This window comes from Pteropus medius, unplaced genomic scaffold, assembly GCF_902729225.1.
Source record: "Pteropus medius unplaced genomic scaffold, Ma_sr-lr_union100, whole genome shotgun sequence".
Taxonomy (NCBI): Eukaryota; Metazoa; Chordata; class Mammalia; order Chiroptera; family Pteropodidae; genus Pteropus; species Pteropus medius.
The window spans coordinates 25,137,910-25,151,316 of record NW_024349800.1 but is presented as its reverse complement, the minus strand read 5'-3'; the positions used below and the strand labels follow the sequence as shown (position 1 = coordinate 25,151,316).

General features: G+C 32.1%; 1 protein-coding gene across 10 annotated transcripts in view; it reads right to left on the bottom strand.

The window, feature by feature from the left end:
• USP34 (ubiquitin specific peptidase 34) overlaps positions 1-13,407 on the bottom strand; it is a 210,222-nt gene that overhangs the window by 24,777 nt on the left and 172,038 nt on the right. For all 10 annotated transcript variants that reach the window (XM_039887053.1, XM_039887052.1, XM_039887050.1 and 7 more), the window contains 13 exons: positions 13,285-13,360; positions 13,152-13,199; positions 12,972-13,037; positions 11,028-11,108; positions 9,399-9,484; positions 8,844-9,012; positions 8,668-8,742; positions 7,415-7,566; positions 3,912-3,960; positions 3,719-3,823; positions 3,553-3,597; positions 2,681-2,785; positions 1,446-1,593 (listed from right to left, as the gene is read on the bottom strand). In XM_039887053.1, the coding sequence (XP_039742987.1) occupies positions 1,446-1,593; positions 2,681-2,785; positions 3,553-3,597; positions 3,719-3,823; positions 3,912-3,960; positions 7,415-7,566; positions 8,668-8,742; positions 8,844-9,012; positions 9,399-9,484; positions 11,028-11,108; positions 12,972-13,037; positions 13,152-13,199; positions 13,285-13,360 (1,205 nt within the window). The remainder of the gene's footprint in view (positions 1-1,445; positions 1,594-2,680; positions 2,786-3,552; positions 3,598-3,718; positions 3,824-3,911; positions 3,961-7,414; positions 7,567-8,667; positions 8,743-8,843; positions 9,013-9,398; positions 9,485-11,027; positions 11,109-12,971; positions 13,038-13,151; positions 13,200-13,284; positions 13,361-13,407) is intronic.

Below are 13,407 nucleotides of genomic sequence, written 5' to 3'. Positions count from 1 at the left end.
TATTCAGTTGTTATGTCTCCTTAACTCCTCTTGGCTGTGACAGTTTCTCAGATTTCTCCTGCATTTGATGACCTTGACAGTTTTGAGGTCAGGTATTTTTGCAGAATGTCCCTCAAATTGGGTTTGTCTCATGTTTATCATGGTTAGACTCAGGATACAGGTTTTTTGTGTGGAAGACCATGTAAGTCAAGTGCCCTTTGCATCACATTATATCAAGGGTACATACTATCAACATGAATTTTCAGGTATGATGTTAAACTTAACCACCTGGCTGAGTTGATGTTTGTTAAATTTCTTCACTTCAAAGTTATTTCTGGGATCCCCCACACTTTATTCTTTGAAAGTCACTAAGCTCATACAAAAGGTGTGAGGAGTTATACTCCACCTCTTTGAAAGAGGATGTACATAAATTATTTTACATTCTTCTGTATGGGAGATTTGTTTCTTCTCCACTTGTTTATTTATTCAATCATTTATTTATGACAGTATGGACTCATGAATAGTTATACTTTGGGTTACAATCCAGCATTATGATTTTTTTTTTTTTTTTAATAGAAATTGTTCCAGCTTTGGCCATTGGGAATGCTTTCAGGTTGGTTCAATGTTCCTTTGACATGCCCTCTTCTTTTGGTTTTACAAGATGTTCCAGGATCATCTTACATATTCCTTGCCCCAGTCTTAAAATCAGCTATTTTCTCCAAGGAGCCATGATTCATTTTATTGGAGAACAATATTTAGAAAAAAATATCTGTGTGTTCGATGTGCTTGTTGCTACTGGAGTGTCACTGATTCTAGGCCCTTTCAGTAGACAGCTAGCAAATATCATTTTGATGATTAAATTTGAAAGAAAGAAATTTAGAATATTAACTACTTTGATTTTTATTTCTTTGAACACTACCAAAAGAGAACATAGTTTATGTTTGTTTATAGGCGATTTTCTATTGTGTGAAATATCTATATTCTGTATTGTCACTGTCTTTCAAGATGTTTATTCTCTCATAAACTGGGTATAATGAAATGTTTATCATTTAACTCTCAGAATTTCAGTGAATATTTTCTCAGCTTGCTTTATGTCTTTATTACTACTTTACTTTCAGCCTTCCCCAATTACTTTTAAGATAGGATTTTCTGACCCTTTACTCTTTTTACTAATGCTAATCATGCTTTGTCACTCTATTAAGCAAAAAACCAAAAATGGTAGTGGTGGTGATGTTACCCAAGAAAGGACATAGTTTCCTATCCTTAAAAAAACAAAAACATTGTAGATATTTGTAAAACATTGCTACAGGTTTCCAAATACTAGTATGACTCTGGCCTTTAAGAACAATATCTCTAAGAGCCTTTGCATTATACGACAATGGGCATATTGTGGTCACCTTAAAAACAAAACAAAAAAACCCAAAACTTATAAAAACAAATGGTTAAATTCTAAATATTTGACTTACAAGTCCTGACTCTAGGATAATTGTGAGCCAAAAGAAACCGCTCGACCCAGTTTTCCATATTCTGTAGGACCCAGCTGTGTGCCAGTTTATTTCGGGGTGTCTGCACTGCTAACCAATCTAGACATTGAGAAGGATTGTATTCAATTACCTGTAAATAAAATGACAAGAACAGAATATAAGGACAACTGAATGAGCAGATACTTTTTTACTTAATTTTGGTATAATCCATTAAACATTGAAGCCAAAAGAGATTTTTGAAAGGTAGAGCCTAAAAATAGTTTCAACCATGTTTTCCCCCATTTTTAAAGCTATTTTTTTTTTTTCAAACAGTAAATGTTCAGGAAAATTTGTCATTAATTTACAAAATAAAATTACAATAATCAAGCACTCTAAGATAGGACCAATAAAAGCCGCCAATGACTTTTAGGTCTTAAGTTTGCAAGTTTATTTAAAAGTGCTTTCAATGCCCTGAAATTTCTCCTCTTTACTTTTCTTATTGTTTGTTCAATCTGTTACAAGTGAGAATAAAATCTAGCTCACTGTGTACTGCTAGGGAGATTTTTTTCATGGGAAAATGGAATTTTAGGAATTTAGAATAGGGGTTAGCAAACTATGGCTTATGGCTCAAATTCTGTGGTTTGCTTGTTTTTAAGTTTTTACTGGAACACAATCATACCCACTCCTTTATGTATTGTCCATGGCTGGTTTTATGCAAAAAAACAGCAGTTGAGTTATTCCAACAGAGACAGTATAGCTTAAAATATTTACTATCTGGCTAGAGAAAAAGTTTGCCGACCTTTGGTCTGGAGAGTGGGCTTTCCCAACACTCGCTAAGGACAACTTTTGTGACCTCAGCAGTAACTCTGAAAGAAAGGAAGCAGCTGGTGCTTCCTCTACGATTTCTGTCAACTGCTGAAAACACCTGGGTTTGTATTTCTAGGGTTTCTATCACTTTACGTAATCTTTTCTTGAGGGTAGGGCAATGAGAACCTCAGACTGGCTGAAGGCTGTTTATAACTCTAGGAGAAAGTCTTTCAACATCTGGGAGACTGGCCAAGAATTCTGTTTTCTCCCAGACCTTCTGACTAAAGCATCTTTTCTTCCTTCAAACTGTGACTTACTAAATCCACTTTGGATTCCTCAAGTAGAAAGAAACTGGTACTTATAATGACAGTAACTGTATTAGACAAAATTCTCAGAAAAGTAAATCCTGAAATATCTGCTGCAAGACTTACTTCCCATATCCTCTGCAGAATGTAAGATGCAAAGGGAGGCATTCCTGGAGGTCCACCCGCAAACTCCATTAGCATAGTCAACAATTTAAAGAAAGGATTGGCTGCCTGTAAAAGACATACAAAACTATGTATTTAGGTCTATTTGAACCCATCCATCTCTTTCAGGAGAAAAGAAACACATCTAACTTTTGTTATACATCACATTTAAATCTGCTGTGTTAGGTTTACAGAGCTTAATATTCCTGCATATGAACTTGAGCTATGATAAAGCAGCAGGATCAGCTGGGGATACAAAGTCAATTGCATGGGAGCCAAGTATAACAGAAAACATGTATTTTTCTGGATGTCAATTTGGAAAAAAAAATTGAAACTCTTGTTAATGAGACAAACATGTTTACATAAAACTTTATATTAAAAAATTTCCTATAGCAACCTTTGATCTTGTGGTATAATTTATTAATATTTGATGTGTATTATCAAAGTCGCTGCAGCATTTCCACTTTATAAAAATATTTTTGTATGATACTGTATTCTATTTTCCATATACTTTCCACCTATGCAGTGCTCTCGTTAGTCTACTTTTTCTTGGGCAAAATTATGATATAAGCTTAAAACTAACTATTTTAAAGCTTAGTAGGTGTCACTGATACGTTGAACTTATATGTAAACTTATATTTGAGAAAATTACATTTGCGATAAGACATAAAGAGCTAATTCAGTTTATTCAAGTTACATACTTAAAAATAAGCTAACATGTTATGGAGACGACCCCCAATAAATTTCTTTCAAGAACAAATTACAAAGGTTCATTTGAAAATGCTGTCAAGGCTGGCAGTAGTTTTAAAAACACGAATTAACAAATATCTACATACCTCAGGAGTCAATTTAGCTATTGATGTGAAAAGCATGGACACAATCTAAAACAGAAAGAAGAGACTTTCAGAATATTCTTTTTAAAATTAACAAGATACCTGTTTTAGCCAGATTCAGAAAAATAAAATTAACAAAAAAAAATTAAAACTATTTCTTAGCACTTACATGTTCTGCAAGTCGATTATTGTATCGACATAGGCTGAAAATCAGATTACAAGTTTGTCTTATATTGATGCCATCACGAATATGTTGAAACAAGAAGGGAAATCCCTGTTAAAAGCAAAAGTTGTTCATTTAAAAACTGTCATGTTATTTTTTGAGACTATCAAATGGTCTAATAATATAGAAAAGGTATTACCTTTCCTCCTGTTAATGCTGCCATGTCAGTCTGTGATAATGTCAAATGCCTGAAAGAAAATATTAGTGGAAATAAGTTTTTTTTCCCTTTGTACTACTTTATAGTTATCTGTATCATGAAACATCAAAATTGTCGATTCAAATACAACTATACCAAATAACCATCATAAAATGATTTTTGAACTTCTTGCTAGTCAGACTTGCTTGCCAGACATATTTTAGACAATTTTTCAAGATTCCGGGATTGGTACAGAGAAGCTCAAATCTACTTTATTTCCATTTAGTTAATTTACTCTTTTGGTATAGAACAATAGGATAGGTCTAACGTAGAGTTTTTTTTTTGACATGAGAATCTTCAAAACAAAATGAACTTACAAGAAATACTAGAGAGTTTCACTTCCCAGTATAAAATCATTTACTGTATATTTCTTTTTAAACTTATTATAGAAAACTTTAGTACAAAAATAGAAAGAACTGTGTAAATATTCCATTATTCAGCTTCGAATTACCAATTCATGGCCAGTCTTATTTCTTTTGTACGTCCTAATCATTCAGTGTGGACTATTCTGAAGCAACTATAGATATTTTATCATTTAAATCCTTAAATCTCTAGCAGATAAATTTAAAAAACATAACCACATTACCATTATTCACACATAAATAATCAATAATTCCTTACAAGCATACAGTATCCACTGTACAGTTTCAAGTTTCTAAAACAATTATTTTAATCTGTGTGAATCGGGATCCAAATAAAGTCTTCTGCTGCAATTGGCTGAAATATCTCTGAAATCTCCTTTATACTACTGGTTTCCCCTCCGATTTTGTTTTTATTTTGCAGTTTATCTGTTGAAGAAAGCAGGTGGTTTGTCCTGCAGAATTTCCCACATTTCCATTTTGCTGATTGTACCTTTTTGGTGGTGTTATAATATGTTCCTATGTCCCTATATTTCCTGTAAACTAGTAGTTAGATCTAAAGACTCGATCGAATCTAGGTTTGAATTTTTAAGCCAAGACAACTTTGCAGGTGGTGGTATGGATTTCATTAGGAGGCACATAATGAAAAGTTATCTTTCTTTTTGTAATGTTTTCAGCCAATGATGATCATTTCCTATGTCCATTATTTGGGGTGCAAAATCTTGATATTCTAATTCCAGTATTACATGCTCATTTATTAGCTCAAATACCTCTTTGACGACGAACTACCTCTCACTTACCATTTGGTTGCCACGACGTATAATTCTTTTAGGTAAACATAAATGCTTAATATCATTCCTTTAATAGGTTTCCAAAATTATGATCTGGTTTTCTAATATAACTCCAATGGTTGTGAGTTTCTTAAAATTTTGTTTTTAGGTATCATTAGGAACTCATGGACTTAAACATCTGTGTTGTGTTTTAGTACACTTATAGTTATTCCTATTATTATTGATGCTCGGGTTGTCCAATGTATGACCAGTAGAAACCTCCTTAAATTGGCTCTTGATTCCTTTTAACATTTCATTAGACTTTGATAGCCTCTTTGCTTTCTAAAACGACAGAACATTCTCAACTTTCCATTCATTTCTTGCCCAAGACATGAAACTGGCCATATTTCCTAGGAATCTTGATGTTTTCCAGTGGGAAATGGTATCTAGAGACAACGATCTAGATGCCAGAGGCACTCAGTGACTGAGTTGGATGCGATTTTTAGGACTTTTCAGAAAATGGAGGTTATGCAATACGTTTTTGTTTGTTTAAGACAAAACTACACGATAAATTCTACCAATATTTCCAGATTCAGTTTTAAAGAAGTTATGTAAAAACTGTATTTTATATTTGTATTTTTCTTTTGCTGGAAATCTTGGTTTCTAATGATATTAACAATTACTTATTTACTTTATTCTGTAATATAAAAAATTTCAGAATAATAATTCCAATTATACTACCAATGATAGTAGTCTAGAATAATTTTACAATTCTTTTTGTTCTGTAGGTACATCCTACTAGCAATTTACAGTTAAATTAATGTGTTCCAAAGTTACTTTGATTTCTCTCCAGTGGTTATGCCACCAGCTAAATATACAGTTAGGTTCCTTTCAGTCTGTTTTTGATTTTTAAGGTTGCATTTTATTAATTTACTTATAATTATATTAAACATTTACATGATTCCAAAGTTAAATCTAAAAAACAAAATAATGTCTATTCAAAGAAGTCAAGCTTTCATTCCTTTACCCTCCAACCTGTTTTCCCGTTCCCAACCACAGGAAACTATTTTTTTTTTGTTTTTGACTTAGACTTCAATTTAAAAAAATACAGTCAATTCTTGTTATTTGTAGTACTTATATGCTAAAAGTGCTGCAAACAGTGAATTAGTGAATATTCAATCATTGCTCATAGGGGAAATAGAGGGTTAGGTTCCTGTGATCCCCAGTCACAACATTTTTGTCAACTGATCAAAATGTTACCTTGTTTTATGTCAGTTTTTATTTAAAGATACCTTGTTTAATTAATACACATTGTTCATTCATTAGCACTGAACTCATAGGGAACAGCACTATGTAGCTCATAGCTGAATGAAGCTTATCTACTATGCGTATTTTCTAAGGCATACTATGGCCTTCTTGAGCTTAGGAACACAGACAGCACTTAGCACTATGCTTGGGGGCCACTTTAAAGAGCCAATTACCAACAAGAAGCATAAATGTGAAAAATGTGGCATATACCATGGAAAGGACATTTGTTTACAATATGAGAACTGAAACAAGAAGGTAGAGTGTCACCACATTTGATCTCAGCTGGGAAGGTGTATGATAGGCAACTCAATTTTTTTTGCTGCTCTGCACATGTACATTTTGCAGTCCATGAATGACTATAAAAGCTCCTTGAGTACTGATTTTGGGATTACTAATAAATTTCAGCAAGTAGGTGAAATCACAAATAGGACACACACACATTCACTCTCTCACGGCCTCTCCTTTCTTAAAAAGTAGCATATTTAAAAAATATATATTTTTTTTCAACCTTGCTTTTTTCACTTAGTATTTATCCTAAAGTTTCTCCAAGGTAATACAGATATACTTCATACTACATTTTTTCCCACTATAGAGTACTCTATTGAGTGGATGCCCTGTTTTTCAACTGGTTCCCTCTTGGTGGACATTTCCAGTCCTTTGCTACTACAAACACTACTTGAATAAACAGCACTGCACATACATCTTTCTATATTTTGGGGATAGATTCTTAGAAGTGAAGTTGCTAAGTTAAAGGATGAATGCACATATAATTTTTCTAGATATTTTACTGTATAATTTCTCCAATGTGTATTTCTAACATGACTCAGACAAAGTATGAGTTTGGTACAAAGAATCAAAATACTTATGCTACAAAAGTTGATGAATAGTGGTGTTATTATTTAAAAGGAATTAAATAACAAAAGCTATTGAATTAACAGTGGTGAAACAATTATGTAAAAAGAATTAAACCAAACATGCTTTAAGCATTTTGAATGTTGAAACATTTCACCTTTCTGAGCGAGACTGTTCAACCAAAAGAGCAACTAAAGCTATCATTTTTTCAAGAGCAGCTGGCCTGTACTTTTCTTCTGCCAGAGAGAGGATATCTTCTTCCTCCTCCTCTTCTTCCCCTTCTTCCTCTGACAACACTTCAACTTGAGGCTAGAGCAGAACAAAATCCAATTTTAAAGTAATATTAGTTTTAACATTACCTTGAGAGCATATAACTTGATTGTTTTATATAATTATCCAGAGTAGATGGTGGCAGGAGTTGTACCATGAAAAACAACCACTCAAAGGCCTAACCCTAGCTTTAAAAGTCTACACCACATTCAGGACAATTTTAGACCTATTAGGCAGAATTGCAAAAGAGTAATGATTCTCTATACTATGACTATTTATACTTTATACCTAAAGGGATAAATCCTTTCACGATCTCTTTTTTTCTTAGAGGTTTGCCCCTTGGAAGATAAATTAGGATCAAAATTTATATGAGTATCATAATACAGTATTTCCTATTTAATAAAACTGCCAGTTATACAAATTAAGGAATCCTTATTTGCAGTTTGCAGATAATCCAAATAGTAGGTATTTCAAAGAGATGTTCATGTGGACTAAACTAGCAGCCATATAGCCTAGAATTAGACATTAACTGTCCATATTCTGCAAAGCATTATGATATCATGGTTAAATAGTTTAGGTTAGGAGTCTGATCAAAAATCAAAGCCCAAGTCACTGTGATCTAAAACAAGTTAATGTCTTTATACCTCAAGTTCCTCATCTATAAAATAGAGATAACAAAAGTACTTACCTCTTAAGGTTGCAAAAAAGATTAAATAAGATAATGCAAATAGAGCATTCAATCCAAAGTGATCATTACAGACAAATCAAAACTCATGTAATACTTTATGAATAGATCAGCTTATATTTTTTAGAAGACTCTGACAAATGTAATAGTAAAGGGCTTAAAAAATATGGCAAACAAAAATGTCCACCACAAACAACATGCTAATGATAGAACACCAAAGTAGGTGGTCACCATTTTGCTCAAATTTATTTGCTGTGTTCCAGGTCCTTATCAGTGAAATTTATTACGACTGTTTCTTATCTTGCTATATCCATCAGAAATATCAACCAAAGGTAGACCTTTAAAATAATCTATTAGGGCCAGAAGGGACTTTAAAGGGTCCTATAGCTAATAATTTCCCATGACACAAACTTGTAAACACAGCCTCTAAATCCCTTAGACAGAATTGGACTTACATTTTCAGGTCCTTTGGTTCCCATGTAAAAATGTACCATTGTAGATATGGCTTGCAATGAAAGCAAAAACTGGCTCTAAAGACAAAAATACTGACTTAAAATATGATATAAAAACAACTGTTTTAAATACTGAAAATAAGTACATAATCCCAGAAATAAAGAAAATATAGCCTCACCTCTTCTTCGCCCATTTTGGCAAATTCATAAAGGAAGGCGAAATACTCTGTAAGATGTTTACTGTGAGGTTTTACACCATGTTCCATAATTAGTAACAGAGTTCTCACAAATCGAGTGACACATGAACGACCTCCAATATCTTCTACTGAGGCATCCATATCGTCTGACCTGAAAATACAATTTAATATACATTACAGAGAGTATGAAGTCTGGAGACAGAAATTCTGGGAAAAGAAATATTTTTTAAAAACTTGAATTTATCTTTCATTTGTGTAATAATAAATACCAATTACAATAATATAAGTAGTTGGATTCCAATTATTATATCTGGCTAAATTAATCCAAACAAAAAGATGAAGTCAAAGTCCTTTGTAGAGGATTTTGAAGATGCACTTAATTAAAAATAAAACAAAAAGTTTTCTCTTCATGATTAGTATTATTACAGATTATTTTTAAATAGAATAACCTAAATATTTCAGTGTGGATAGTTAAAAATACTTTGTAGGCCGATCACCAAAAAGCTTAAAAATAAAATGTTCAAAGTTATTTCTTACCCATCTTCCATTCCTGGCTGTAGATAGAGATGAGCATGTACAGGCCTAAGTCTCTGAATCACATGGATACACAAACGCTGAAACATCTATAAATGAAAAAATACAGCAACCAAAGAGCCAACTTACATCAGGTAACAAAGATACTGAAAAATTACATCATTCAAAATTATCTGCCATCCACTTATATTTTCCCCACGGATTATCTTTTGACATTCTAAAGCCTTCCTGGAGTCTCAACTACAGACTAAAGACATAAGGCAAAGTTAGCCTGAAAAACAATATTCAGTTTTACACTACCGGAAAAAACAACAAACGGCAAGTTTCAGTAACAGAGAATACAAAAAAACAAAGCTTCACAAAACCACCCTAACTAGTGGAGAGTCTCTAAGTAAGATATACAAATGGCCAAAAAGCACATGAAAAGATGTTCAATATTATTAATTAGAAAAATTCAAATCAAAACCACAATGAGGTACTACACCTATTAGGATGGCTAAAATCAAAAAGAAAGTAATAAATGTTGAAGAAGATGTAGCAAAATCGGAACCCTCACAGATTGCTGGTAGGAATATAAACTGGTTCAGAAACTATGAAAAACAGTTTGGTAGTTCCTAAAAAGTGTTAAAAATAAAGTGACTATATGATTTAGCAAGTTCACTCCTAGGTACATATTAAAAAAGTTAAAAACATGTCCACACAAATGTTTGTATACAAATATTCATAGCAGCATTATTCAAAATAGCCCAAAGTGGAGACATCTCAAATGTTCATCAATTGCTGAATGGATAAATAAAATTTGGAATATCTGTTCAATGGAATTTTATTTGGCAATAAAAAGAAATGAAGTACAGATACACGGTACAACATGGATAAATACTGAAAACATTGTTAAGGAAGCCAGTCACAAAATACCGCATACTGAATGATACCACTTATGTGGAATGGTCCGAATAGGCAAATTCATAGAAACACAAAGTAGACTAGTGGTTGCCAGGGGCTGGAGTGAAGGAATAGGATAAAATGGGGAGTTACTTCTAAAACATGCAGGGCTTCTCTCTGGGGTATTATAAAATCAGATGATGGTTGTACAGTTTTGAAAATATACTAAAAAAAACCCACTAAATTTTACACTTAAAAAGGCTTTGGTGAATTTTATGGTATAAGAATTACATCTCAACAATAACTGGAAAGTGGCATATTTCAGATCAAATTTTTGGTTTTGTGCCATAAATGAAAATAAAGTAACATTTACATTTTCTTTGTCTAAATTTCACAATTAGAACCTGTCACAGAAATGAATTACGTACTATTCACGTAACTTTCAAAGCCATTTCAGTACCCTATCATGGTTAAAAATAACTGAGAATCTGAAAAAAAAAAAAATCATTATAATTCATAAAGAGTATAGGTGGTAATAGCTATCTTCCTATAACCAGGAAATGTGAATGATTTAAATCACTTGACTGGAATGATAGTTGATTTGCTAAAAGAGGCTGGTGAAAATAATAGCAAAATGACTTTTATGATAATCTTTTCAAACTACTTTAAAAGCTGGGTTAAGACATTCATAGGCAAATTTAGAATAATTAACTTGAAAGCCATTTCTTTTTCAAATAAATTTTTTCTTACCTGTCTCACAATTTGATTAGGGCACTTAATTAGTATCTGCATTGGCCACCAGTCATCATCAGCCATGCGGTCCAAAAACCACTAAAATAAAACAGAGTGATTATAACATTCAACCAATACTTGTTAAATGGGATAAAAATCACCTAAGGATTTTATTTCTAGTCCGTGTTTCGATTATTTTTAAGTTCTTAACTAAAGAGATTCTTCAATTGTTAGAAAATCCAAAATCTAAAATGCCTAAAGTCACAATCAGGATCACATCTTATTATAGGATTCCATGGGTGCCACTGACATTACAGTGCACGACATGCATGATGGCAAACTGCAATCCTTACCACAGTAAGATGGAACACTCTTTTCCTCTTAGGCCGCATAAATATCATACTGTAGAATCTTTTGTTCCTATTAATAATATGATCTGAGTATGATTTACTTTATGTTTAAAAACAAATTATGCTCTCTTGATAAAACACATGCTTCTTTAAGCTAAGAGCAATTTCCCATTGATTTCAAGATACTTCTTAAATCAGTATTTAACTACTCTATTGAATTGTACAGCCTATTCATTCATACACACAATTACTAACAACTATAGAGAATTTTAACTCCTTGAGAGTTCCCAAGGCAAATAACTTAGTGCAAAAACTAAAGAGAAAAACTTATAAACAAAACCAAAACAAATTATGACCTAATAAACCCTCTGGATCTATGAAACAGCTTTAAAAAAAATCAGGAAGTGGGAAGAGAATTAGTAACATAACACCAGAAGGATTCAATGAGTCAAAGTCAACATGTGGAAAATCCTGCAGAACAAATGAAAAGTGGCAAAGAAAAAAAAGTGTTATAGATGAAAGGAGATTTATGAGACAAGAACAAAATGTGGATCTTGTTTGAGTACTAAACACACCAACTGAAAAGAACATTTTTTAAGACAATTAGAGAAAAGTGAACATGAAATGGGTATTGGATATTACTTCTAATAGCTTCTAATTTTATTAAGAGTGAATGGAATCAGGTTATTTACATATTTTTAAGTCCTCATCTTTTAGAGATACATACTGAGTATATATACATGTATAATAAGGTGTCTGGGTTTGCTTTAAGATACTTCAGCTGAAAAGACATGGGGGAATAGGAATAAACAAAAATAAAAACTGTTATTATTTGTTGAAATTGGATGATAGGTACAGGAGAGTTCACAATGTCTCTCTACTTTTATGTATGTTTTGAAATGTTCATTATAAAGTTTCAAAAAATTATGCCTTTATATTTGAAATTTTCAATCATCAGATTCTCCTCTTTCATTGCTACAAAATGTAATTAGATAACCTATATAAGAAAAAAATCTTCAACTCATTTCATCTATTGCATACTATGCTGCTGTCTACCACTTCTTGAAATTTATAAGACTTGCATTCCTAGACAGGCCTATAGGAATGGGAGCTAATCAAAAATGATAAATATTAAGATGGTAATATGATTAACTGATCATTATCTGTGAGCAGATTATCCTTATGGATGTCTCTCTCTTATAATGTAATATAGGAGAAAATGAAATTGGATAAACTAATTTTCTGGGATTTATGAATTTTTTCAGAGGAGTAAGGGAGTATTTTTAAGTATTTCTGATAATATTCAAAAGTAGTTAAGAAATATCTGGTAGTCTTGAATTTTCTATAGTTTTTCCTTTTAATACATGGGGACGGGGATTGGAGAATCCAAGGATTTTTAAATAACCTAAAAATCAATTATTTAATCAGCCTAATAGGTATGATACATAAAATTATAACTTTCAGCTATCTAGTAATTTTAGGAACAATCTACATTGGGCTCTTCATAATTTATAACAGGTAATACAATTTTTGCTACAGCACGTAAGTTAAGAAAACAAAACAAAAAAGTGAATCTTAAGTGATGCGCTGTTTGATAAATTATTCACCTTACCTCACAAGCTGCTTGACTATTATTAAACTGTTTGGTCAACAATTCAATCCACTGAAGCATTGTGGGCTAAAAAAAGAAAAAGAAAGAAGTTACTGAAGGCATAGGACTTCTATGCCAAAAATAGTAAAACCCAAAAGATATCTGATAATGACATAAAAATTCACAAAATAAAACACATACCTTTTCTTTTGAATGTATAAATGTCTCTAGGACAAAGGAAGTGCTTAACTGTAAAAAAAAAAAATTAAGCAAAAAGATTCAATTATTTTAGAGTAATCAATTTTGAAAGAATTACCTGAGGCTTATATATTACCTTTGCTGTCATTAGGGACACAGCTTTAGGATCTGGTAATGTACTGGGAATACAGCTACACAACTGCCACATAAATCTAGAATTTAAAAATAATAAATTAAAAATAAATATAAAATTTTACAA